Genomic DNA, 27,833 nt, shown 5'->3' with positions numbered 1-27,833 from the left:
GTTCACCATTTTATTTGAATGTTAAAATGTATAAATAAATCACAGTGACACAAAAGGAAAAATCAATTGTATAAATGTGACCATTTATTTAAAATAAGCCAAAGGATTACACAAAACAAATGGGTACAGTAACAGAGATGCCAACAAAGTGGGAAATGCAGAAAAAAAAACTTTAGGGAAAGGAGATTAACAACATATTTGTTATATCTAAGATAAGCACTTACTATTGAGAAATATGCCATTGAAAATTCACCACATCAAAAGGCAAAATAAAAATGCTTACATGGTGATCTTTATTCTTGTTTTAAACAGTAAATCACTTGAGCTTTGTTGCAAATGTTTCCTGGGTCCTAAAGTCTATGGTCCCAACATTCTAAGCCTTGTAGTTGACAGCCTAGAGTAACTAAAACAATTTTTATTTCTTTTGATGATTACAGCCATCACTGATTATATCATGTTACAAATACAAATTGAAGTGGCTAAAATAATCTCTATAATTGCTGCACACTACTAACCCGTATGACATAAAGCAATGTTCTAGCTTCAAGGTGCCACTATACAAATATATAATTCAAGCGTACAGAAGTTCTGTACAGTAAGATTGTACATTGATTACAAAAATCTAATATGTAGAGTTAGAAACCTTATTTCTAAAAACAAAAAAATCTTACCATTTAAATCCACACTATACTATGTACATTGTGCAATGAAAATGATATCACAGTCAACATGCTAATGCATAAAATAGGCTTAACATGCAAAACAAAATGAGTGACTAGTTAAGCTTTTGCAAAGTTGGATAAACTGAACTCATTGTAACACTTAGCAAAGATTATCATATTTGCAATTTGCAAACTAAAAAATCGATATGGCTGACAAAAATCAGTCAGTCATGTTATTTCTTCCCTAATAATTGTTTCCTCTGCTGTTCCAAAAGCCCCTCCAGGTGGTCTGCTCTCTTCACTGCTGCTTGGTACTGCTGTCTTAGCTGATTTACTGTTTCTTCCTTCTTTGCTATGGCTTGTTTTACTCTATAATTACAGAACATATTTAAATGAATACCTTTGCCATTATGATTTGTTAAAGTTTATCAGTTAAAAAAAATTATATCAATTCTATGATTATCAAGTTTAGTATGCACATATATATAATATGTCACAAATTTAAAATGTTTATTAACTATGAGCTAGTTCAATTTAAATCTTGCAAGTTTATGTTTCTAATAAAAACTAATGATTAAATTGTAGGCTAATGACAAATGGTGTCACTTTCAGTTTTTATCCCTGAAAAACGGCTGAAATCATAAAATGTTTTAAACCACTAATATATCAAATAATGCTTCACAATATACCTTTTATGAACTTCTTCCATTTCTTCATCTTTGGCTTTGTGGATCTGTTCAATCTCCTCTTTGGATTTCTCAAGTTCAATCCTGTGACGAGATTTCATTTCTGCCATTTCCTGTTTCAAACGTTTGCACTCTTCTTCCGTAGCAACAATTCTGTCAGCAAATTCCTGCCTGACAATATCAGTCACTTGTCCTCTCTCACTGCTTAACTTCTCATACAGCTTTTTGGCATCAGCTATTTCACGGTCTTTTTGTCTCAGCTGAACTTTAAATCTTTCATTTTCACCTTCATATTCTGTGAGCCTTGCCTGGGAACAACAAAAGGGAAGTATGAACAATACACATCAAAGAGGGAAAAAACAACCAATTGTAAAATTGTAATCCATTTTTCAGAGAAAAAAAGTTTCCAATACCAATACTCTGCACAGTCTTCAATTCTGTCCTTTTTCAGCCCAAACATATTTCACTGGTAACATCAACAAAGAAACCATATACTAGCCCTTCACAGAAACCAATCTTAAACACTCTTTAAAAAAGCTTCCAAACCTTCATTTCGTTGTATTTCTCCATGGCTTGTCTTTCCGATCTATCCAATTCTTGGATTTCTCCTTCGTACTTGTCTCGGATTCTCCTGATATTTGATATCAATAGAACTTGTTTACATTTTACATTCTAACTTGGATCAAGGTGCTAATTTAATCTTATTCAATGGATAATGGTGGCAAGATAGGATCTGTACTTCATATTCTGTTTTAAAACATCCTACATCCATTACAAAATCCTGATTTCGCAAATCAAACATTTTTATATATTGGAAACATTCAATCAATTAGTCTATGACAATTTTGGTAAAAAAATATTCTTACTTTATCCTATTTTCAGCTGCTCTCTCACATTCTTCCCTTGATGAAGATGCATCTTCTTCTAGCCTTTGTATGACCAGTTCAATCTCTTTGTCCCTTTCTCGTCTTACTTGCTCCTTTAATTCTCTTTCTTTTTGAATCAGCCAAGTCTCTTGCTTTTTCTTGTAGTTTTCTTCCCATGCATCTTTTTCTAATTTTACTTTCTCTTTCATGTCCCTAATTTCTGCCTATTTTCAAAAGGTTCAAAATAAAGGGGTTGTATTGAATTATTGGTATACATATAGAGATTTGTATTAAATAAAACAAAATATCAGAAAATTAACAAACAGCAACAAATACTTTTATATTCAGTGCTATATCTCCATTACTTCATAATGATTCAGAACATTAATTTTAGTAACACCCTCCCCCTAGTTAAAAAAAATTCTACAGAATAACACAAATATAAAATGAAATATCACACTGTTCTCAATACTTACTTCATGCCTGCGTTCCTGCTCTTCCCTAGCTGTGTCATACTCAGATCTCATGGCTTCCACTGCATTCTGATGGCTCTCTTCAAGCTGGCGCTGAAGCTTATCCATCTCAGTACGCTGACGAGCAGCTTGCTGTGCAATACGTTCTTTTTCTTCAGCAATTTCTTGATAGAGTCTACGCCTCTGTTGTTGGTATGCCTCTTCTTCTTGCTGTAGCTGCTTTTCATATCTTAAACATGATTACATTTGTTTTCAATTTATGAGATACTAAGTTGCAATACCAGTGATTCTGTCTTTGCAACCTGGTCTTACTTTGTCAGGTCGATTTCTTAAGGTCTATTTAAATTCTAAAGTTGTGAAAAATAGTGAATTGCACTGAGAATTCTAATATTGAAGTTCATATCTGAACTATTGCTAAAAAGCTGTAGAGCTTTATTTTGCTACCATATCATACAAAGCCAAATGTACATTCAAGCAAATTCTTTTATTGTTCAGTTACCTGTCTCTTGCCAACTCTCTTTCTCTCTGACAAGCCATGTCTTTCTCCCTTTCCAGTTGCTCACGGAGTTCCTCATTCATCCTAACATAACGTCCTCCAGCTCTCTCATCTGCATTCAACAACTCTGCTTCATGAATCTGCTTCAGCTTCTTCATTTCCTGCTTGTGTTTTGCTATCAACCTCTGGATTTCAGGTTCCAAACCTTTGACCGTCATTTCCTGAAAGAACACACACACATTTTGAAAACAACTTAATCATGCCACTGCCCCAACAAGCCCTTCATGTACCCTATTCATTCACAAGTGAACAGCATTTCTTCTCTTCAGGTAGACTGTGGGAAAATATTCACATTTATGTTACAAGGAAGGTAATATTTTTAGGAATGAGGAAAAATTCTTATGTTAATGAATACCTTAATTTTCTTGGTCTTCTCATCAATCCACTTTTCCCTCCTAATTTTTTCAGCTGCTGATGTCATCTCTTTCACTTTGTCCATCTCAATCTGATGACTGAAAGATAGTTTTAATGTTTAATTTATTCTTTTTCAAGGAACTATACATTTCATACCCTAATTCATGGTGGTCATAATGAAAAATTCCTGAAATCTCCATACAAATACTTATACAAAGGATAAAAACACTTCCAGTAATAATGCTTACTTTTCTTCAAGGCTCTTTATTTTGTCAGTGTATTTCTTCACCATAGTCTTCACATCTTTATCAAGCTGCTCACATCTCTCTCCAAGAACCTTCTTGTCATCAATTAGCTGAATCAATATAAAATATTAAATACAATTTTTTTATTCCTTTTAAATGACCTATATGAATACTAAACTTTAAATTTAAACAAAAAATAAATAAATGACGCACCCAATCAAAACAGATATTAAATATCTGACTTATGAACTTCAACCCCTTGGAAATGATGGTATTAAAAGGGGCTTACCTGATCAATAAATGATAAATGTCTCTTAATGGCCTCTTCATATTCTTCCTTCTGTACAAATAATCTCTTTTTCATTTCTTTTTCTGTCTCTTTCGCATGTCTAACAGTCAGCTCACGCTGCTGATTCTGAACAAGAAAAAAAAAAAGACCAGTATTACAAATCCCTAACTTATTCTACAAAACACTTAAGATAAATATCAAACATTACATTTGCTTAGTTTAACAATACACTTCTTTTTCCACATTAATTTTTTTTTTTCAAACCAGTTAACTGGTCAAAAATTAAAATTTCAATATATTAGTTTTTCAGGGCAAATAAACTCTCTATTACGGTGTGTTAAATTCAACTATAGCATCAGTCAAGTTAAAAAAAATTTTTTTTTAATAAAATAAAATAAAATAAAATAAAATAAAATAAAATAAAATAAAATAAAATAAAATAAAATAAAATAAAATAAAATAAAATAAAATTAAAATTATGGGGAGGCAAAGTTAACTTTTTATAAAAACAGTATCCAGTAGTGGCACAGCAACAAAGAAATCATACCAATGCCTTTTGCAGCATAGCCACTGTACGTTTCTTCTCCTCTAGTTCAAGCTTCTGTGCTAACACTGTGTTGGTGACCTCAGCAGCTGCGGCAGACGCATGTTCCATCTGTACTATCTCATCTGCTGAGGGCACCAGCATTGGTGGCAACTCAAACACCTCCGCTGTGTGGCGGTTAACATCCTAGAAAATAATGCAAAGAGAGCAATAAATAAGGAATTTGAAGTCTCTAAAGGTAAGTATTTTACAAATAATGGCATATTTTATTTCTTAACTTTTTTAACAATGCAAGTAACTTATATTAATATGGCACTTCACATTTGCATTTCAGGTCAATGTCTATAAGCAATATCAATTTGTCATAATCTCATTTTCTAAGCAAAACCTTGGCAAATAATTCAAATGCATTCCAGAAGTGAATAAAACATTCCAGCTTTTCAATATGCTCAGGGTTTTTTATTACCTCTTGATTTATGTGGTCAATTTCAGACAACCTCTCTGCAGTATCAACATCATCTAGGAAAGAGAGTATACTTCTCAATTTGTCTTCTGTCATAGTTCCACTTTTCTTCACATTGTCCCTGGCATTCAGCTTTTCCAACTTATCAGAGGTCAAGTAGCTTTCATCTTCACTACCTCCTGAGTGTTTTTCATTGCTTTCTGCTGGAAATCAAATAGAAGAATGAGAATTAATCATAAAGAAGACCTGAAATCTTAGCACCATGGTATCATATGTTACTTGACTTGTAATAAAAACTCTCGATATATCAATGCAAAATGGATATTGTGTTTAAATGATATTCTTGTTCAAGTTCTTCGCCCTGTGGTCATGCCAATTTAAACTGTCTTCATGAATGAGCTGAAATTTATATACACATTAAAACTTCTGCTCTGAATCTTATATATTCCACACATATTAACACACCCCAGGCCTTCTTTTCATTCTTTGGTGATGGGAATTTATCTTCAGCTTCTAATTCTTTCAGAGTTTCTAAGAGATCATCAAGAGTTGTCTTAGTTGCTGCCTGACTAACTGTCCTTGCTGTAGCCCCTTGTACCTCTCCACCCTCAGCCTCCTCTCTGGTGACTTCAGTTCTATCAGTAGGTTGTGATTCTACTTCATTGTTCAGAGGCCCATTATCCTGAAAAAGGGGAATTGGATTTCTCATATCATATCCAAAATCATATTTGGACTTCTGACAAGTACCTGTAAATATACTTAATATTCAACCAGCAATGCTGATTGTTTCAAAATTCATACCAAAGAAGATATGTGGTGTAGATGTCAATGTGGAAAAGGTACAAATGGTTTCCTTTGCCAAGTGCATCACCTTACCTGGAATATTTCCTCAACTTTTCTATTGAAACTTTCTGGTGTTTTAAGTGGTGGATCAGAGTCACTGTCTTCTGCTGTCTTATTGTCCAATTTCTTTGATCTGGCTGGTCTCTTTTTAACATTTGATCTTGAATTCTTGCCAACCTTTCCACTGGCCTGAAACATGTATAGAATAAGTCTTCAACAATAGCAAAAAGCAACAAGGCAGCAAAGCTGTCAAATGTACAGACAAAAAGCAGACAATAACAATACACAAAATAGGCTACTGTCAATTCTGATGCAAAAGTACATTATGCTTAACTGCAAATTCAACATCAAATTTTAATTATGCTCAACAGGTAATACCAATGTAAGTGAAATGTGTAACAAGCGTAAGGCTTCAGGCCCATGGAAGTTTAAGTTCACACTTTGAAAATGCCAGAATGAGAAAAATGAAAATTTCACATAAAACTGCTTAAATTCAATAATTAATGATAACCCATTTGAGGTGGCTTTCTTATTTGAACTGCATGCCAATCCTACAAATCATACTTGTAAGTTGAAAATAATAATAAGTAATACAGTCTCTTTTCATAATGTTTGTAGTAGCAGTGCAAAAAGATTTTTGTCAATTTTGATGTAACATTACATAATAAATTACAGAATAATTATCACCAATTTTTGATTATTGACTATAAATAGCATGGGCATGTAAAAAATTTGATTACCATTTGGCTTTATGGCCATGGGAGCTTCGAGTCCCACAATAAATATGCCAACATGATAAAAGTGAATATTTTACTAAAATGTATAACTTCCAGAAAAAGAAGCCAATTAGACTGCTTTTCCAACTCAGGCTGCATTTTAGTCTTTAGTTTCTTTTTTGAAAGTTTGACAATCATAAGTAACATGGTTTTCCCATAATGGTCATCATGGCAGCAGCACCCAAAATTGTGTTTTCTTCTATTTTAATGCAATATTACATAATGCTTAACAGCAGAATGACCCTCAGTTTTTAATATTAAAGATCTGTATCATGGATTTTCAGAAAATGTGATTAGCATGGGTCTTCAAGCTCGTGGAGGTTCTTAAGTCACACCTTGAAAATGCCAATAGATAAAAATTAAATTTTCACAAAAAAAAAAAAAAAAAAAAAAAAAAAAAAACAGTTTAAAAGCCAGAAAAATTTACCAAACAGACTGCATTGTCCACTGAAGCTTTATTCATGTCCCATGTTTCTATCCTGTAAGTTTGAGAACAGTAATGACAGGTTTTCCTTAAATGGTCATCATGGGAGCAGTGCCAAAAATAGGGGTTTCTTCAAATTTTGATGCAATATTACATAATGTTTAACAGGATAATAACCATCAATTTTTAATAATAAAATATTAGTATCATGGATATTCAGAAAATGTGCCTAGCAAAGGTCTTTAGGCCCAAGGAACTTCAAAGTCATACCTTCAAAATGCCAAAATGTAGACAAGACAGCACTGTCCTGAAATGTGTTTTTTTCATTTTTAACAATTTTTTAACATATAACAAAATTAACAATTTACTGCCATTTTTATATGATCAACTTAGAAAATTGATGAGATGGGAAAAATATCAATAGAACAGTGTTTAATGTCCAATTTCCTCCATTCTGAGTTTCTGAACATAGTGAATGAATGAATCTGACAAACTGCAATGATATGAGTTTTTTTTCCATTTTTGAAACTCTATTTTACAATACATGATGACAAGTTTACCATCATTTTTACATAATCAACTAACAATGTTGTAAAGATGCAGGAAATGTCAAACAAACACGAATCTAATTAGTTAAATAATGAGACTGTTAACATGCCTAAGAATTGAATCTGAGGAAATGTGAAAAAACAGCATAACTTATAAAATAATGGCCCGATTATGCTGATTTTCGAACTTGACCTGCATCTTAGTAAGACTGATTACTCCTGTGAGTTTCATGATAACAGGTCTATCGGTTTTCCTTGAAATGTGTTAACAGTGTTGCATATATGCTGAAAAGTGAAAAAACAGCATAACTACTAAAATAGTGGCCCGATCATGCCGATTTTCGAACTTGATCTGTGTTTTAGTAAGATTGATTATTCCTGTGAGTTTCATGACAACAGGCCTATCGGTTTTCCTTGAAATGTGTTAACAGTGTTGCATATATGCTAAAAAGTGAAAAAACAGCATAAATTCTTCAATAATGGCCCGATCATGCTGATTTTCGAACTTGACCTGCGTTTTATGAATATTAGTCAGCTCTGTTAATATAAAACCCAAAAGTAAAACTGTCTTCCACTTATGGTGTTAACGCTGACAGTGCACGGCGACGGCGACATGATCGGCGACGGCGACGACAGACGCAGGTGATGGCAATATGTACAGACACATCTGTGTCTGTACATAAAAAATAAAAATAAAATAAAATTAATAAAACAATATTTCACCTTATTAAAGTTTTTCCATATATATATATATATATATATATATATATATATATATATATATATATATATATATATATATATATATATATATATATATTACTAGATACATACATGTATATGCTGTATATATAAGGCCCTTTGCTTGAATCACACACTAGTATGCTACATATTTCAAAGTGATGACAATGAATAATGACAATCACCTCTAAATTTGCTAGTTCTTCTTCCGCAATCTGTTTGTTTTCTAATCTTTTTTCCTCTCTCTTTTTTTGGAGTTCCTAAAAATAGACAGGCACATGTATTTAAAACTAGAAACATTACAATATTTTAAATGTCAATGCAATCAGTATCAGGAGGAGATACAGTTTCCAAAACAGCAAAAAATAAAAAATAAAAAAATTAATTCCTGTACCTGTATAGCCTGTTGTCTTGCTTGGCGTGCCCGTTCTTCTCTCCTTTTCTTTTGTTCTTCTTCAGCTCTTTCCTTTGCTGCAAGTTCTTTTTGTTCTCTGTCCTTTTGCTCTTCTCTCTGCTGTTTTTTCTGCTGCAATAGTCTTTTCATTGCTGCCTCCCCAGCTCTGCTGACTTCCACAGAACTTCCTCTTTTCCTCCTTGAGCACTGACGTCTGTACCATCTCTGAATCTTTGTTGCAGACATATTAACAGTCTTAATATAATCCTCAGCAATGTTCCTTCCAACAGGAGTACTGGGACTCCTTTTCACTTGATTCACCGGAGTTTTGTGTTTTATGTTCTGAAAGGAGTTCTCCATATCACTAAATGAAGTCTTTGCCACTGAGGTCATGGGAGGAGATTTCATATTATTTGCAATGCTATTGGCATTCAGATTAAGAGATTTCGGTGGGGATTTTGGTCTCTGACTATTCAGCCTTGCAGAGTCAGCTGTCTGTTCATCCACTTCATCTGCAGTGACCACAGATTCAAGTTCCAAAGCCTGAGGCTTCCTTGTTGATTCAACAGACTGCCTGGTCACCACTGACCCTCCTGATCGTCTAAACCATTCATCTGCAGTGTGGTCCGTCCTATGGGTGACTTCTGGAACTGCATCACTGTCTACTGTCATTGAGCTCCGGGCACTGACAGGATGGAATATACTGTGTGGACGTCTACTGTTGGTCTCAGATCTGTCAGTTAACTGTGAATTCACTGTACTTGTACTTCTAGCACTGACAGGTAATGGGCTGTTTTTGGGGAGCTGGAAAATCAAACAAATTATTAGGAAAATTGAAATAACTCCTATTCAACCATCATAAAAATTACCAAGTTGTAGATCTTGCATTGAATAACAAGATAATAAGTGGCTTTTGGATATCCCCCCCCCTCCCCCCACTGTAAACTTCTATGAACTATTGAGTAGGGCTTAGGGCTTAGCTTTTAACATTTTATATTTCACTGAACACATTTATCAATGATAAAATATTTCGGTTACTGCCTCCTGCAAAATCCAAAGAGCAAAACAAAACAAACATTAACATTTACAAGAGGCATTTCACCTACTCACCAAATCATTGTGCACTGCTTTTATGGCCCCTGTAGGTTTCACTGCCTTGCTGCTGGCCTGTTTTATCTTGGGTTGGGCATTCTCAAAGAGAGCTAAGAACTCATCTCTGAAACAAAAGAGATCCAATATAAATGGAAACAACTCAACTCATGCTATGGCAGGTTGCTTCTTAAGCATTCACATTTTTACTTGCGAAAATTTTTTGCAAGTCTACTGCTTTGGTCGTTTGTGCTTTTATGAGTTTGTGGTTAATTTCTGTACGGCAATAGAGGCCACAATTTTACAGATTTTCATCTCAAAACTTTCTGTTGATAGATGACAAACCCAGAATAAACTGATTTGATTTTTAATGCAACAAGGGGTCTGTTGATTCTTAATTCTTTTTACACTGTAATATCCGCTATCTCCTCCTATACCATTAGAGTGAGGAAATTCCAGTACTGATAGAATTATAATTAGGGATCCTTATGGGCACTTTGGATTTTGTAGTTCTGTATCTGTAGTTGGGCTGTCCCTGGAGGGGAGGGGGATTCTTATTTCTTTTTTACATTGTAATATCTGGTATTTCATCCTATACTTCGAAGTCTTTGCTCTGTGAGCAATTTTATTTATATTTGCCTTATTAACCATTATAAATTTTAAGCATTTGTGGTTGTTTGGAATAACTGATTCTTTGCTAAACAGAAAATAATGTGGCAATAACTAAAAATTACCTACCCTGATGAAAGTCTAGGCTTTAGCTTCCTCGGTGTTTTTTCTGTACTAGACTTATCATCACTTCTTTGACTTAAAGGTGCATTAAAGCTGCTACCTGGAAAATATGAATACAGCGGTCTTTTAACACAACAATTTAAATCTGCTTGTTCAGCTATCTGTTAACCAGGTATATAAATATGAATAAAAAAAATGCTGATAATGTTCCAAATATTCAATGACTTAAATTATCGCTTTCAAAGATAACAGATCATATTGCATAATTAACATTAATATTAATATTTCTAAGAAACAATAATAATAATAATAATAATTCCTGGCTTTACCTCTTGCATGTTTCTTCTTGGCCCCTCCAGACAAACTGCTTCCACTGCTGCCCAATCCATTAGCTAAACTCTGACAATGGTAAAAGTATGTGTAATTTCCACACATTTCTGATAATCTTGCAAATAACAGTCTGTGCCAAAAACTTTTTAGACTACTAGCCCTTTGGGCTAGCAGACTCTCAAACTTTACTAGTCGAACCAAAAAACACTAGCCCAATTTCAATAATTCATTTAAAAAGTTTAAGCAGATATTGTTAAGAGTTGTGGTACTATACTATACTTTCTTATAAACCTTATTATAGAAGTAGAGCAAGTGAATAACAAAGTCAATCAGGTTAATTTCCAGTTGATGGGGTGGTAAAATTAAGTAAAAATATATTTAATTCTTTTAATATTGAAAAAAATTTTTTTTTATTTGTAATGCTGAATATAGTTACCCTTACTTTTCATATTTTTATAATACCTTTTTTCCATTTTTTATAAGAAACTTTTTTGTTTATTCAGGACTTTTCTTTTTATTGACAATGGCTCTTTTCTGACAATTTATTTCCAAATTACATCGGTATAATGCCACTTCTAATTTAAAATACATAGGTGATGTAAGGGTCATTAAACAAACCGTCTTATAATTTTTTGGGTTACAATTCTTTTGGTTATATATTTGTAAAAACAACTTTTCAATTCATTACCAGGACAAAGCATGGAGGGGTAGCCATGGCATAAACTGAACTATCCCACATAGAATAGCTCATAGGGTATTTATGTAACTGCCAGGGTCTTATTGTTTTTAAAAGGCAATAAGCAAAGGAAAATGTATTTACTTATGGATATTAAAATTATAAATAAAAAATATAAACAAAAAAGGAAATAGAATACTCCACCCCTCAGTCTGCTAGGTGGTCCTAACCCAAATGTTCTATGAGATAACGCATACATTACACTTACGGAGACAGTGTTGTTTTGACAAAGAACCTGTTGCTAGTACCAAGGAATTCTGGACTGATCCAGTTTCTTGATTGACAGCAATTTGTAGTCATGACAACAAACTAGTCAAATAAAAAGATGCCAACACGCTGATCAGACAGACTGCTGCTACAAATAACTACAGACTGGCGACTTATATTTTTGAAATCTTACTAAGTGTTAAATAGGTTCAAAATTACAACTAGCCCGTTCGGGCTAGTGTTTTATAAAATTTCAACTTTTTTACTAGCCCGGTGCCACTTTAGGTGGGCAATTGCCTCGGGCTAGTGCTTAACGTCGCAGACTGATTTAATATTAGATATATTTCTGAGTAAAAAAAAAAAGCATCTCTATACTTTTACAAAAAAATGTAATAAATACACTTACTGCTGAGGTTTTCTCCCTTGCACCAGAAGCTGAGCAGGGTCTTTTTCCACCCAAAGCAGATGATGGTCTTCGGCTAGAGGAGAGGGCAGAAATCTGAGACCCAGTCAAGCTCAGATCAAGATCATCTGAATACTTTTTAGATGTCATAGCAAAAGGTCACATCCTGAGGAAAATCAAGAAGCTGGGGTAAGATATCATTGTTATGGGTGAAATGGTAAGGAATATCAATGGAATATGCCACAAATGGGATGATTAAATCAAGATATTATGGAATTTTGAAAAAAATTAGTTCATTCCATTTTGACTTTGACAACGTTTGAAATTCTAAAATAGCCTTCATAAAAGCAAATTATTCATTTTGCAATACTCTTAGCAAAGGGGCTACCAAATGCATTTGCCTTGTTGTCTTAGCTTTTCTGGACAAGGTCAGTGATATGAAGAGGGCAAAATATGCAAAATATTGAAAAAGCAAGAATGCAAGTTTCAGGTTCTCATCTCTTTCCAGGCATTTGTTTAAAAAGCAGGTGATTGTCAGGTTAAGTATTTCACTACAACATTATCTCTAATGCTAATTGAGACACTTACCCTATTCATAACATTTTAAGACTCTTATAATCTGTGGATACTCCTTACTTTGGTAATAAATCCAGGAATACAGATACTGTAGAAGGATTTGAACGACAAACATTGAAGTTTATGACCTGCGTACTGAGACCAAGTATCCCATAATTCCGCACTTCATTGAATTTTCCCATACATTAGAACTTCTATTTCACTATTTTCGGAGAGCTTAGACTAGTTATTCCATTAAAAAATAAGAAACACACGGTTGTGCTTTGATAATTGATAACGCTTGAAACTATTCCTGAAATTCAATTATTTTAACGATAATTTGACCTAGAAAGATGTATGGAGAACAGATCTCTTAGCACATGCGCAATTCAGTCTCAGAAAAGGCAGCCATCTTGTTTGAAACAAAGATAGTACAGAGTTGGAAAATTTTCGTACGAGTATACAACTTGTGTATACAGTTATAGCCTCCCAAGTGCATTCATAGCATGGTTCAGACGTGTGTCTCCTTGCACTCGTAGGAATGGCAGATAGGAGGAAGTTACAAGGTGAGGAATTTGATTCCTTAATATGGTGTGACCCAGTTTTTTGGTGGGTTTCATTTTTGTGCATGAGATTATGAACTGCTGATGAGTGTGTATTCCGAACAGCACCCTTGCTGCTCCTGTTATTTGTTCGATTCGTATTTGACAATGTTTCGATGTTGTTTACTAGAAACACACCCAAACAATAGTATTTTGGCAAAGGTAATTTCAATGGCAGTGACATCTGTCCTGTTTGACACTTGTCCAGAAAAAATCGCGACATCCTGCCAGGAATGATGGAGTGGAATCATTTCACCTAGTTTTTATGAATGTGAATATATTATACATTTGGTAAATAGACATATCCTTATGAGTGGTCATTTTTATGCAGATTACTCTTTGCAGTACCTGTGTGTTATTTGTTACTTGTGCTGTGTACTAAAGATAGCAAAGGGGATTCCCATGTTCTCTTTACATAATTTGTCCTTATTGGGGAAACTAAACATTTGATCACTTGCAAACAGTCACATTTAATTTAAAATAGTGTTGCTACTGCACATTTTGTAATTATTTAAAGCAGCAAGGAGGATTGGGTGTTTTACATTTTATTATTGGTTTGTTGTACAGTGCCCTTATATGGCTATTTTTAAGACTGTTGATAAGGAAGACGTTTGTTCTTATGTATCGAGAACTGTTGTAATTTTTTCTTTCATTTTGAAATGGACACACTTTGAAGTAAAGAATGTAGATGGGTTTGCTAAAATCAGTACTTCCAATCCTTTGTTATTAAACACTAAGATATTCATCTGTGAATTTTATAAATAGTAACACCATTTTGTGTGTTGGATATTTATGTTAAATAAGTTTATTATCCATACATTTTGTAAATTTAAATTTTACTTTAGAATTTAATAGTTATTATAAGTTTTATTTAAATATTTTTTACTTCATTTATTTATATATTTTTTTTTGGGGGGGGGGTTGCTCAGCTAGGTCCTTCATGCTACTTTTTCAAATATATATAGAATTTTATATATTTGAGAAATATATTAAGTTTTAAAGTCTAATCAATTCAACCAAAATAGTAATGTTTACCAACTTACAATCTTTCAAGTTATTAAAAAAAAATGATCCTGTAATATCTTCACTGTACTTAACCAAGAGTCAAACCTTAAAAACTGCTAAACCCATGTAATCACAGATGGAAAGTTCTTTGATACACATCAAGTTTGGTATAAATTCACCTTATTAGTGCAATATAAAACACTTGTGTATCTTTTGATCTTTTTGTACGTACATAAAAATAGATTTGATTCAGATGGAAGTAATCATCCCTCCTCGAAGCTGTTTTCAAGACTGGTTAAGAGCTTGCCAGAATCTGATTAATCAATGTATTTATTGTTATGTGCTATATAAGTGGGCTATTGGTATAGGTGACAGAAAACATGTCAGGCTCTCATAGGAACTACAGCAAGTGATCGCTCCTTGTAATTAAGGTTTGCAGCGCTTACATTGGGTTTCTGTTTTAAAATCTGCAAGTTTTCTTTTTAGTTAATTGAAATGGTATGGTGAGCTTGATTTTTTCCCCATTTCAGCGGAGATTGACAGGTGCTTAAAAAAAGTTCAAGAAGGTGTAGAAACATTTGAAGATATTTGGCAAAAGGTGGGTATGTGGGTTGGTGTCTGTGAGAATTTCCTTTAATGTTATGAATTGTGATTTAAAATCTATATTAAGCATTAAAGCTCGTAAAATATATTCATCTATTTTATTATTATAATTTTCACCATGCAGGTTCAAAATGCAACAAATACAAACCAAAAAGAAAAGTATGAAGCAGATCTCAAGAAGGAGATCAAAAAATTACAGGTAAGAACAAAGCTAGTTCAAACTGCTGATATTGAGAGTTTTCAATTGCATAGATTGATGATTCTAGTGTGCCAGCATTAAGTTGGGTAACAGTGTTTTACATGGTCCTTAATTGGAGAGGTGATTGTTAAATGCCCAATATATTTAGGAAATCTTCCTAAAATTTTTTTGATTTTGATAGTCCTTAATGGCTGTATACTAGTATAAAAATGTAAAAAAAAAAAAAAAAAGATCATTGTGGATATAGGGAATGAGATAATCATTGGCTTTTTCCTTGCTTTGGATAAAATTGGTCTGATTATATGCAAATACCTATTTATAACGTCCCTTTTATAACTCAAGTCTTCATTATTTTGTTGTAAGGTTTGAATAAGTTGTGCTTATTATGGTACGTAATATATTAAATAAGGTTGCCTGACTTTAAGAATGGAACTGCTTGTACTTGGCTTGCATAGTGTTTGCATGACATAAGAACTGTTAGTAGATCTGCAAAAGTATATAATAAGGATGATTTTATTATTGTCAAAAGAACAGTTTAAGGTTGATGCTTGCATGTTCAATGAACAGATTTCTTGTAATTATTATGTTAAAGTGGGTTTTTTGTGAGGGTCAATTTGCTTCTACTTTCAGCGGTTGCGAGACCAAATCAAAACATGGCTTGCATCAAACGACATCAAAGACAAAAGGTCTTTGCAAGAAAACAGAAAGCTCATTGAAACAGTAAGTTTTCATGTTTTATTGGTTGTACTAAATATTTTTTTTATTTACATAATGCATTCCAATTGTACTTCTTTCATGTTATTCATCTTCTTTGTACCCAATCTTTCTTTTATAGAAGTTGAGCAATTATATTTCAACTTCAATTGACTGTTAATGTATTTTCAGCAAATGGAAAGGTTTAAGGTAGTAGAACGAGAAACAAAAACCAAAGCATACTCAAAAGAAGGCCTTGGTGCTGCTGCCAAACTAGATCCTGCTCAGAAAGAAAAAGATGAGGTGGTGCAGTGGATACAGGTCATTATAAAATATTTATTATTATTATTATTATGATATTGAGCTTAATTTCCCATATAAGGATTGCAAGTAATCATATTCCGTTATTGTAATGGTTTTGGACAGGATTGGCACATCAACATGTCTAGAATACTGATGACAAAACTTGAATTATTTGTTTTCTTCTCTCATTGCAGGTGGCGCTAGAAAATTTAAATATTCAAATAGATCAGTTTGAATGTGAAACAGAATCTATTCAAGCTGGTTCAAAAAAGAAGAAAGGCATTGACAGGGATGTGAGTATACTGGCCAGTTTGAATGATTTCCTGAATTTAATTGTGGTGTCTTGAATCTTCTGAAGGAAAGATTCATGGGACTTGTTATGGTAGTATGTTTTCTTTTAAGTCTGTCTGAAGGCATATTGTATCCTTTTTAAAGTTTAGAATCATTAGCCCTTACTCAAACATTGTGTATTAGTATGAAGTGAGACACAATGAATGCAGCAATGTTGTATATGGTCCCTTTACATGAAGAAGGATAGGGTAAATACAGTCTTTAAGTTAAAGAGCTGTAAATCTGTAATGTTTTTAAGTGTTTGCACTTACCCATGAATTCAAATTATGCTTTAGTCTTTATGTTGTTACAGAGAGGGGAAAAATTAGAAGAACTAAAAATGTGGTTAGAAAAACACAGATCACATGTGCAAAGCTTGGAGACAATTATGAGGATGTTGGACAATGATGCCTTAGAACTTGATCAGGTATATGTGTGTTGAGTGAAGGTGGAAAAATGTTGCATTGTCTGGTGTGATTCAATAAATTTTTTTAAACACATTTATTAGTTTATTAGAATTATAAATAGAATACACATATGGAGATGGCAATAAGTGTTTTTAAAATATTTAATTCAGTAATTTGAAATGACTTAATATTGCATTCCTTTTGCTATATTTTTATATTTTCATTACTTTTACTTGTATGATTTGGTAACTCTGATTTTTACAAATAATTACAGATAAAAGCTATAAGGGAAGATGTGGAATATTATATAAACACTAACCAAGAGCCAGACTTTGAAGAAAATGAATTTATTTATGATGATCTAGATCTTGATGACTTAGGTGAGTGGAAGGAACAGTATAAATGCTTATCTCATCTTGTCAAATAGTAGAATGTTCATAAGTTCATAGGGATAGTTACCTATAAAACAGAGTGTAAAGCAACACCAGCAAATTAGTTTAGAGAATGTGAGCAGATGAAAAAAATATTGTTTTCTATTTCAAAATTCAGTGTAGATAAGTACTAGTTAGCTTATCTTCGGTTTAGTGTGTACATACATTAACTTATGTAAATGGAAAGTGAAAATGGCAGAGAGTTCATGAAAAAATCCATGTGAAATAGTAAATGTAAAATGAAAATTGCAGAGATTTCATGAAAAAATCCATGTGAAATAAAAGTGAAAAAAAAAGTTTGCAAAGCCTCAATAATATGGAAATTTTTATTTTCTTATTTAATGTCTGTATATAGGCCAGTCTTGCTGTCTTATTTTTAATTTGCACAGCTTTAGTTGATTTAAAATTCCTCAATTTCATGTATGGGGGAGTGAGGCAGTCGATAATATTGACATATTTTGACTTTCAATTTCAGCTGGACAGCAAGTATTAGCAACATCGCCAAGTGAAGATGATGCCCTAAGTAACATCACAGCAGGGACCCCAACATCTACAAACTCCAGTTCTCCGTCACCTAGTCCAAGCTTGTCAAATCATTCCAAGGTGGACAAGGCAGAAGATGATAGAAAGAGGCACAAATCACAGACAGAGGAGGTAACTGAAACGACATGAAGGATTGGAGTTACATTATATTATTTGTTGTTTTTTTTTTTAATTTTCTTATTTGACTTTTATTATTATTATTATTATTATTGTGTTTTTATTACTCTTTTTACTGGTACAAAGACAAACGTTGTTAGCTTGATATTTGAAGAAATAACAAATTTGATTTTGCCTTAAATCCTCCTATAAAATTTTCTTCCAGAACTTGAGCAACCAGCGGGTAATAATAAATAGCAATCCTCCTACAACGCCAAATAACAGGTTATTGATCACACCCACAAAGCAACCTCCAACAAGGTAAGTTGTCTAACTTATTATTAAGATGTTGCTCTACTTAATGAGATAAGTATCTGATCTAGGAGCTGCTTTATGCTTAAAAATGAATAAATAACACTAAACAATCTGAATTGTTTTAATATTCTATTTATATGTTTATATATATTTATTATATTCTTTATTTCAGTGTGATGACAACCCAAAAGATTAAAAAGTTTTGAAAAAGCATTTCCAATTTTCAGGCACTTTGAATTTAAGTGCAATATGAAAAAATATTTCAGTTTTTTCACCTTCATGCTTCTATTCCAGTCCCACAGAAGGAGTGCATCATGGAAGTGCAAGCATGAATCATACAGTTTCGTCCACACCCAACTCTGGGCCACTATTCAATGCAGCTGCAAATTCACAACAAAACTCTATGCCAGGTAGATGTTTATATAGTTAAGTTAAAAACTGAAACACATTATACCTGTCCTTACCACAATATAACTTTATTTTTGGATGCTTGGGTCATTTCATACCTAGCATTTATTTATGGTAAATTGAGCCTTCACTGGTTATTTTGTTTCATTGTGAACATATTTTGCCTCCTTGTACAGTAATAATCGGAAACTTATTACCAGAGACTCTCTCTATTTGGATTTTACTAATGACAGATGTTTTGACCAATTTTACTTCAGGTATGCCCTTACCACAGAGACCAAGCAGTGCTATGCCTCACATGACACAGGGGAATTTGCAGATACATGGACAGTCCAGTTACATTTTCAACCAGATGAATCAGTTGCCTGGTAAGAGCCTTATTGCAATGCACAGATAAAAGTTGGTCTTATGATGTGCATGTTTGATACATTTTGGAGATTTTATGCCATGTGTATGTGTAATGAACAATCCAAAGAATTTTGGAAAGATTAAAAACATTTTGTTCAGCCTTTTAACCAAATTTTATCACAATGAAAAGGCTACCCTTTCAATACACCATTTAAATATAAGATATCTTATTCCTCATTTTTGAGCCTCATTATTCTTGATCATGTAATTCTTTCAGATGGGAAACCTAATGGCAACTCTATGGATCATCCACAGCAGCAGGTGGCCACCAGCATAGCAAACATGAACAACATCTTACCGAATAGCATAGCGCCAGCTTCATCTTCTCACCCGCCTGTCTCACTCAGTAGTAGTTCTATGGAAAGTCCTCTTATACCTCCAGCCCCATCACCTGTCACAGCATCTATGAATTTGTTCAACTCTGGCCACTTAGCCAACTCATTGCCAGGCAGTGGCTCCAGCAATAGCAGTAGTATCAAGCCAGAGATGATGAATGGGCCAATGAGTGCTAATGGTGCTTTACCTAAGGTACACTACAGATTAAGTGAATTTGTTGAACTAGTGCTAGTGTATTTTTTCCTGTTTAGTAATTAGAACCATTGAGCCCTAAGAGGCATGCTCTGATCTGCCGTTTTTTTACTAAATGTACCTGTTAGAGTTTTTGTGGTTGACTTATGCCTCTCTCTTTTTGGAAGTCAGGCTGATTTATCATTTTGTTTTGGAGAATTATACCACTACTATTCTTGGCCTTAAAAAAGTTAAAAGTATTAGTAGTGTGTGGTGAATCAACTATAAGAACCATAGAACATCCTGATAGCTCTATTGGTAGGACCAACAAAACTTTTAGGACAGGGTTAAATGGGGGAAGGGTATGGTATCACAGAACTCTCTGCCTGGTTCAGGAAATGAACTCCCAGTCAGCTACTGTTTTCAAACATATACAAACAAATTAAATCATTGTCTGTGTATGTGTTTTTGGGTTTGGGGTGGAAGGTGATTGGATTAAACAATGGATTAAACAGTGAGATATATGTAAATTTGTTGTTCTGACATAACAATGGCATTTTAACTCAAACTGCAACTTTTAACCCTTACCCCAAAAAATCCCCATTGAAATTATTCACAAAAAAAAAAAATAATAATAATAATAATGAATATGTTATACACAACCTTGGGTGATTTGATAATTATTGGGATTGCCAAGTTAAAAGCAGAGAGCAAGCCAAGCTTCTTTCATATTTAGTCTGTGATATGATAATGTGTTTATCTTCAAGCGTGATTTTAATAGCTCTGCAACAGTTTGCCACAATTCTGGTATGTACATGTTTTTCATGCACCTCAGCCTAATGAGGCTAGTTGTAGGAACTATAACAATAGGTTGGAAATATCATCATCATGACAGATATTTTTCCTAGCATAGATTCTTGATATCACTTATATCCAAGCATGATGCACAGATTACTGAATTTTATAAATATGCATTCTATGATGAAAGATGCCTAAATTGGCACCTGGTCTGCCCAAAACTTAGATGTATGTTATTGCAACTATATGGCCATGGCATTTGCCTTCTGTGCAATCTATCCGGTGGTTTCTTTTCTTATGTTCATTGTTTGCTTTGCATCCTGACCAAAAGGTCGATGTGGCAGGTAGCATTGGTAATCATTATTTTGCTCTCTTTTCTTGGATGCAAAGTGATAGTTAGTTCCTGTTTTGATCTTAAGGACTTTGTTATTAACATAGTTTCATATTCATTAAGCTTATTCTTTATTTCAGTATGATGCCTTGTCCTCATTAAAATCCATGGCGCAGCAGGCAGTGGTCAGTGCAGGATTACCAGTATCGCAGACAGTCACATCACAGCCTAGCTCAGGTAAACAGGAACTGAATGCAGATGTGTGCGCGTGTGTGTGGGGGCGTATTTGGTGAATGATTAGTGATACTGGAAGAAAAATTGGCATTCAGTGCAACTTCTTGTGCTGAATCTTGGAATTGTGAGGGAAATGAAGTGTATGTGACTGTAAGAGACTTGAATGTAGATTTGTTATGAAACCACCACATAAATATAATGTAAGATTAAATTCATGGAACCATTTTTATTCCGAATTTTTATTTTATTTTATCAGATGAGGTGTTAAGAAGTATAGAAATTTTACCCATTTTTTGCAGCAGATTCAAAGGTTGAATGCAAAGTTGTCCTGGATGCCCATTGTTTGAAGGCATTCATAAAATTTTTACATTTTTGCATTATTTGTAAGATTTAAGAAACACTTTGTTTCATTCTTGTACTCTACACCAACAAAGAGTAAACATTTCATACTGCAGAAAATATTTATTGTACTCTGATCTGTATCAGTGACAGAGAGCAGTAGCTTACACCAGCCACCACCAGCCCCGACAGCCCCATCACCACAAGATTCCCTACTGCAGCATCAGCAGCAGCAACAACAACAACAACAGCAGCAGCAGCAACAACAACAACAGACACAGCTACCGCAGCAGCAACCCCAGATACAGCCTTCTTCAACGACAACTATTCATCTGAACCCATTATTAGGAGTGGCGCCTTTAGGGCCTCAGCCCCTTCAAAAAGAACATTTATATCAGCTCGCAATGCTAGAGGCTGGATTTCATCACCTGCCACACCCCTCAGATTCTGAGAGACAAAGGTAATGCATAGTATGATATTAGATTGAAAGTGATGCTACTGACATCTGATAATGTGAAAAATGCTATGTAAAAATTAAAAAAAAAACAAAAAAAAAAAAAACGATGTATAAGATAGGATTGTTGTTTGTTCTCTTTCTGTAAATAATAATATATTAAAATAATAATATATTAAAATGATTCTGAAGTTGTATAAGAATTTCACTGAGAAGCTGGTGATATAGATAAAAATGGTGTTTTGTTGAGTACCTGTTTATCTAATGAAATATCTGTTTTCCAGGCATTATCTCCCAAGGAACCCATGTCCGACCCCTACACACTACCCCCAGACCCCACCCCCACACTCAGACACCGTGGAGTTCTTCCAAAGGCTTTCCACTGAGACACTCTTTTTCATCTTCTATTACATGGAGGTAAGGACTGTTTTATGTTCACTTACTGCATTATTATCATTATTATTTTTATTCAGATTAACATTTACCAAAATACATCTGTAAAAAGGCTTGTAAACATATTATTTAATTCTAAGATTTTTCGTGAATAGCCTAATAACATAACTTCAGCTAAGGCATTATTATTTATGTAAGTGGATTTAATAATTTCCCTCGCAATTTTTAGTTTGAAGTTAATTAATTAATTTTACTTTGATTTGTTTGTTTTTGCCAGGGCACCAAAGCACAGTACTTAGCTGCCAAGGCATTGAAAAAGCAATCCTGGAGGTTCCATACAAAGTACATGATGTGGTTCCAGCGACACGAGGAACCCAAAACTATCACTGATGAATTTGAGCAGGTACAATTATTTTTATATTATCTGTTCAGTTTCATTGCCAAATTTAATTATCCATACCCATTACAGGATTTTTCCCCTTTCTTTTTTGGTTCTGTGTGGTAATGAAGGATTTGTCTGAACTAATTGAAATAATAACAAGAGAATGGTGCATTTTTAAACCTTCATTTTCTCCAAATGACACGGTAAATGGTCCCCGTTTTTCACACCAACAACTATACTGGATTTTGTCTAGGTCCACCATATTGGTACCAAACTTTAATTTTCACATTAGATTGTAGTGAAATAAACATTGAATAAAATCTTAAATGATTTAATTGAAAAATATCTTCCCACATGCATACTCACAAGCTTTGTTCTCCTTTCAGGGCACATACATTTACTTTGATTATGAAAAATGGGGCCAAAGGAAGAAGGAAGGGTTTACGTTTGAATACCGGTACCTTGAAGACAGGGATTTAAACTGATGATCTCCAACTTAATAATAATAATGATATCTCCTTTACTGTTGTCCTAAAATGTGTAAACTGATAACAGCAAGGTCCACCTATGACAATGGTGTGTTGGGAACAAGGACTCAGAAAACACAGTTATAGGATAACTACAGTTTTGTCAATCTCAGTTAATTTTGTAGCACAGCATCTTACTTGTGTCCTGACACACGGATGCATTTTTAAATAACAGGAAAGCATTGAATACATAATTTCCACAAAGCCAATAATTCTGACATAAATATTGACATTGTGAGAAGTATGGGAATAACAGCTCTACGTTGTCATGTGGGTTTTTTCCTAGAAGAGAAACCATTGCTGTCTGCAAGTCTTTGCTCCTGTGGATAATAATTCACAGTATTTGGAGTTGAAGAATTTTCATATTGATGAGAAAAAATCATTGAGACGTAGCATAGTGATGCAATTGATCAATTCTTGGTTTTTAGTATTGTACATCTGTATACTTGTACACTTTGACCTTATTTTTGTACAGGCCATCAGAACTACATGTGTATATATGCCTCAACATCACTCGTTGTGGGTACTGGGTTACCACACGCGTTTGGTGGAAATATTTGCTGTAAATATGAGGATCACATGTGGTGATCATGAGATAAGCTAAGGAAGATAAATAAGAAAAAACTTGCTGAAAAAAGAAATAAAATAAAGCAATTTCTTGTGATATGTTGTATTTAAAAATATTTCCTGACTTAGTTTTCCTCTTTAGTTTTGTGCTTTCATTTTCTAATAATTCTGTGCAAACTCCTTACAAGTAGAGAAAAATTGAAAATCGCATCGCTATTTAAATGTGGGAGAAATACGACGTGCGGCTCTATCCGTCGTATGCGCTATCATTACCAGCATATGTTTTTGTCCCTAAAAAAGTGATTTGCCGCACCTAAGAAAATCCTGTCATGTCCTTTACCTGTAATCCATCCACCCCTCGGCATTGTTTCTTATTACTTACAAGTAGGTATTACATTCGGGTTCTGCTCCTCCTAAACTTACAGTGCACTCTGATTGTTCACCTAAACGTTGTAGCTCGACGGATTGAGTTCTTTGGTGAACAGGACTGTTTGTTGTGATGTCTTTATCTTCGTTGTGTCTGTTTGTCTCTGACTGGATGTCCCCACAGCCCATACCTACAGTTTGGTCGTCTGTTAGAATAGGCTCTCTAAGCACGGTGCATCCCATGCTTGTGCTGGACTGCGTTTCACTGTCCGACTCCTGATTTAAGTTACTTTTTTCAGTTGGTTCATTATTAAAACCCAAAGGAAAATTCACTCCGTGCGTTGTATTAACATCGTTATCAAGATTAAACGACCCCTTTTCTTGTGAGGCCAAAATGTCTGGTAGATTTGAAATACTTAAATCGGTGTCCCTGACTATTATTTCGATGGTTGGTAGTTGTTCTTTATCGACCATACCCCTTTCATGATTTGTTTCACAATCTTTTGCAGTCACTTCGGGGGTATATCCTTCATCAGGGTCACCTTTTCCTGGGGGCCTTTTGTGAGCTTCTTCAGTGTTTTGTCTTTTACTGAAACTTTCGTGCCTATCCTCGATAAAATTAACTGATTTTCCGTCTCCATTTTTCGACTTCTCACTCCCTGTGCGGAGACAATTTTGGATCTTGTCCACTTCGATTTCCGTGTTGTTGATCTTTTCCGCTTTGATATTAACTATCTTTTCCAGACGTTTACCTTCATTGTCAATTGGGATTTTGTTAGTTTGTTTACTGTTGTTTCTCTCAAGAGGTTGTTCCTGGAGAATTATATCACCCGAGCCCAACATTTCTTGCACCTCGGATCCATCTGTCGATAGTTTATAGGCCGACGCTCTTGCTCTGTTTAAATCATGAAGCAAGTAGTAAGGTCGGTATTTTATCAAAAGAACATGTACGACGTAAGCTACCAGCATTATCACTAAAGTAATCAGTGAAGCAAATGCGGGAATAACCGCTGCCAAATCTGCATCGGGCTGAGGCAGAGACCCACCTAGGAGCGCTTTGGCGAGAGCACCGTCCTGCATAGCAGTCGCAATAGCGACCGTTTTAACCTGTAAGAATTTTCTTTGACACACCCACCCCGTCAGCCCGCCTGCCAGCGCACCGCTTACCAACATCAATACAGCACATCCAAATAATTTCCAACTCAGAAAACGGAAAATGTACAAATTGTCATAAACTTGGAATCCTATTATTATCACACAGACGGTCAAACTTATGGGGTTAAGTGCTTTTAGAACCCTTTGCCGTACCGCTGGACGTCCATGCTGTAAGAGTCCCCCTAGGACTAAAGGAATGGTAACTAGCACCAAGGGTAGCAGCAAGAAAGTAAAGGAGAGGTTGGCGTACGTGATGTCGCCTCCAAGGTAGTCTTTGAATATAAACACCAACAATGGCAGTGTGCCTGGAAGAGAATTGTCATTCATATTTATGAAATGTTTTTGGATTATTTAACATTTATTACTATAGAATTAATGAAGATTTTTTATCTGCACATCTTTTCAATTCTAATATAAGAATATGAACTAATTTCGCAAATAATGACAAAAAGAATACATGAATGTGTCTTGAATATATTTTGATTAAAAAGACTTCTTAGAAAATGGATTGATATTAGTCAGGTTTCTCGTGAGCAGGAAAACTGGCATCTTTGATCTTACCAAACGTCAACAGCGTATTGATGATAATCAAAATGACACTGAGCTCCACAATCGTGTCTTGAAGCAAACTGGCCACGTTAACTAGAACGCCCCCAGGGGACAGGCCATAAAGAAGTAGGCCTTGGCTCCAGTCAAGGGGCAGCAGGAACACATTCATAAAGGCGAAAGCAAACTGCAAAACACGAATCGCAGTACCAAATATATAATGCATCACGTCTCATAGTTTGGTTTCAATACCATTTCATGTTCTTATTGGGAAAATAAGACACCACTACTGTAAAACCTTTGATATTGAAATTTTTAAGCAGAAAATTTTGCAATAAAAATGTGATTTAACATTCCTATGACACAAAATTGTTACATCTTTATATTTTACTTGAAAGTTGATCACGAAGCATTTTGGTACGGCTTATATTGCCATGATTCTCCTATGCAGTAGCGTTTTACAGTGTAGCGCCCCTCGTCGAAAACAAGCTTAAGGAAACGTATTCATTAAAGATAAACAAAAGCTCGCTTACCACTGGCATGTAGACGCATTGGCAAAAAACTCCAATGCCAATATCAATAGGTCTGCGAAGTAGTTCTTTCACACAGTCCCACTGGACAATGCAACCCATCAGAAACGTGAGCAACGCCAGCAAAGCTTTTTGTATCCAAAACAAAATGTCTTGAACAAGCGTCCTCTCTCTCACAACTGTGATGTTGCAATCCGAGGGTGATACGAATGGGTGAACCTTACTCCCGTTTACTGTTGTAAAACGCAATTTTAGTAATGTTCTTCCAATTTCAGTTGCCGTAAAAGAAAGATCAAAACTTCTGCGGTACAATTTCAGTGTTGCTGAAATTGTTTCGTTGCTGTTGTTATATAGGCCAGCTATTTGTCCCGTTTGGCCGAGGCTGATACTTTCGGCACTTACTTTTATGACATCTTTCTTCGTGAGTACTACTGTCATGTTGAGATCTATAAATAAGTTACTGTACGTTACATTTAGTATACCCTGCTTTCCATAAAGTATTTCTTGGGAGGCGACGGCTACGACAAAAAAGTTTCTTTTTCCGTGGAATCCCGTAGCCAAACCCAACGCAGTGAAGAAAAGTGAAGCTGTTGTAATGACAGCCTGCATGTCGCGTCCTTCAGTGGTGTAATAAAATAGAATTCAAGCTTACTGTCCACACAGAAGGGTGTCTATTTTCAATTTATGTTATACAAAAGCCAGTGTTGCTTTACTCCCCGGGATGACGATCTCAGTTGATCCATTAGATATTGCCTTTCATCTAAGTAGTGAAACAGGCGAGTCCTCAAATGCAATAATCTTAAGTCTACCCAAAATCCAAAATCACGTAGTGCGTGTTGCTCAGAGAAAACTGGCGGGGAAGTTTGGTGAAATCCATCAAAACAACGCCATTACAGAACATAAAAATTTCCTCAAACATCCACCACACTTCGGGCCTATCAGATAACACCTTTTTGATCTTCACGTTGAAGTTTATCGAAATTACGCGACTCAGATAACACAATTTCTCTGCGTGTTTCTCTTCTGGTAATTCCAGAGTTTATACATGCTGTATCGTTTATAAAAACCTCAGGATAAGGTCACCTCTATAAGTAGGCTATATTTCAATTTAAACATATGTAGATTAAATTTAATAAAAAAAAAAAAAGAAATAATTAAGGGCATGGGATGATAAATAAATACAGGAGCTTACTCCTACATGATATTTATGCAAATGGATACAACCAAGTGGAAGGTATTACCTGACCACTTGGAAATAAACACAATCAAGATGTGACATAATCCTTGGAAATACATACGCGCCTAGGCTATCTTCTCTAGCACAATTTTCTGTGGTAATACTATTAATCGAAAGCTCTGCGCAAACGCTTTTGCCAAGAAACTCTTAGTCTATATATACGTGTAGTGAATGAGTATTTGTTTTTGAGAAAGACGCTATGTTTGAG

The 27,833-nt window shown here is 34.5% G+C and overlaps 3 protein-coding genes across 5 annotated transcripts; 1 reads left to right on the top strand and 2 right to left on the bottom strand.

Annotated features, from left to right (window-relative positions):
- Nucleotides 1–62: 62 nt before the first annotated feature.
- Nucleotides 63–13,104, bottom strand: LOC106155593 (centrosomal protein of 131 kDa-like). 3 transcript variants are annotated; one of them, XM_087003530.1, is made up of 20 exons: nucleotides 12,950–13,104; nucleotides 12,365–12,527; nucleotides 11,015–11,084; nucleotides 10,692–10,785; nucleotides 9,975–10,080; nucleotides 8,865–9,668; nucleotides 8,656–8,730; nucleotides 6,015–6,170; nucleotides 5,604–5,820; nucleotides 5,142–5,341; nucleotides 4,679–4,861; nucleotides 4,132–4,257; nucleotides 3,846–3,952; nucleotides 3,599–3,695; nucleotides 3,187–3,404; nucleotides 2,691–2,916; nucleotides 2,215–2,438; nucleotides 1,895–1,979; nucleotides 1,352–1,656; nucleotides 63–1,031 (listed from the first exon to the last, which is right to left on the bottom strand). In XM_087003530.1, exons 2-20 carry the CDS (start codon nucleotides 12,509–12,511, stop codon nucleotides 896–898), a joined length of 3,576 nt encoding a protein of 1,191 aa, XP_086859656.1. In that variant the 5' UTR covers nucleotides 12,512–12,527; nucleotides 12,950–13,104; the 3' UTR covers nucleotides 63–895. The 3 variants fall into 3 exon arrangements, with proteins under 3 accessions (XP_086859656.1, XP_086859658.1, XP_086859657.1); XM_087003532.1 differs by having other exon boundaries at nucleotides 5,142–5,338; XM_087003531.1 differs by having other exon boundaries at nucleotides 12,998–13,072.
- A 185-nt stretch (nucleotides 13,105–13,289) lies between these two features.
- On the top strand, nucleotides 13,290–23,888 carry LOC106155601 (CCR4-NOT transcription complex subunit 3). Its single transcript, XM_013530497.2, has 18 exons — nucleotides 13,290–13,482; nucleotides 15,054–15,121; nucleotides 15,251–15,325; nucleotides 15,956–16,045; nucleotides 16,211–16,339; nucleotides 16,516–16,614; nucleotides 16,965–17,078; nucleotides 17,333–17,438; nucleotides 17,965–18,143; nucleotides 18,355–18,449; nucleotides 18,738–18,853; nucleotides 19,109–19,219; nucleotides 19,477–19,787; nucleotides 21,036–21,132; nucleotides 21,616–21,928; nucleotides 22,207–22,339; nucleotides 22,593–22,718; nucleotides 23,084–23,888. Exons 1-18 carry the CDS (start codon nucleotides 13,458–13,460, stop codon nucleotides 23,180–23,182), a joined length of 2,286 nt encoding a protein of 761 aa, XP_013385951.1. The 5' UTR covers nucleotides 13,290–13,457; the 3' UTR covers nucleotides 23,183–23,888.
- Nucleotides 23,889–23,989: 101 nt separating this feature from the next.
- LOC106155592 (uncharacterized) lies at nucleotides 23,990–26,128 on the bottom strand. Its single transcript, XM_087003534.1, has 2 exons — nucleotides 25,874–26,128; nucleotides 23,990–25,617 (listed from the first exon to the last, which is right to left on the bottom strand). The coding sequence occupies exons 1-2, from the start codon at nucleotides 26,082–26,084 to the stop codon at nucleotides 24,170–24,172; spliced, it is 1,659 nt and encodes a 552-aa protein (XP_086859660.1). The 5' UTR covers nucleotides 26,085–26,128; the 3' UTR covers nucleotides 23,990–24,169.
- Between the last annotated feature and the right edge of the window lie 1,705 nt (nucleotides 26,129–27,833).

Source organism: Lingula anatina, chromosome 2 (assembly GCF_051362555.1).
Source record: "Lingula anatina isolate TDL-2025a chromosome 2, LinAna3.0, whole genome shotgun sequence".
NCBI lineage: Eukaryota > Metazoa > Brachiopoda > Lingulata > Lingulida > Lingulidae > Lingula > Lingula anatina.
The sequence above is the reverse complement of the archived record's forward strand: the minus strand, read 5'-3'. Positions and strand labels throughout refer to the sequence as shown.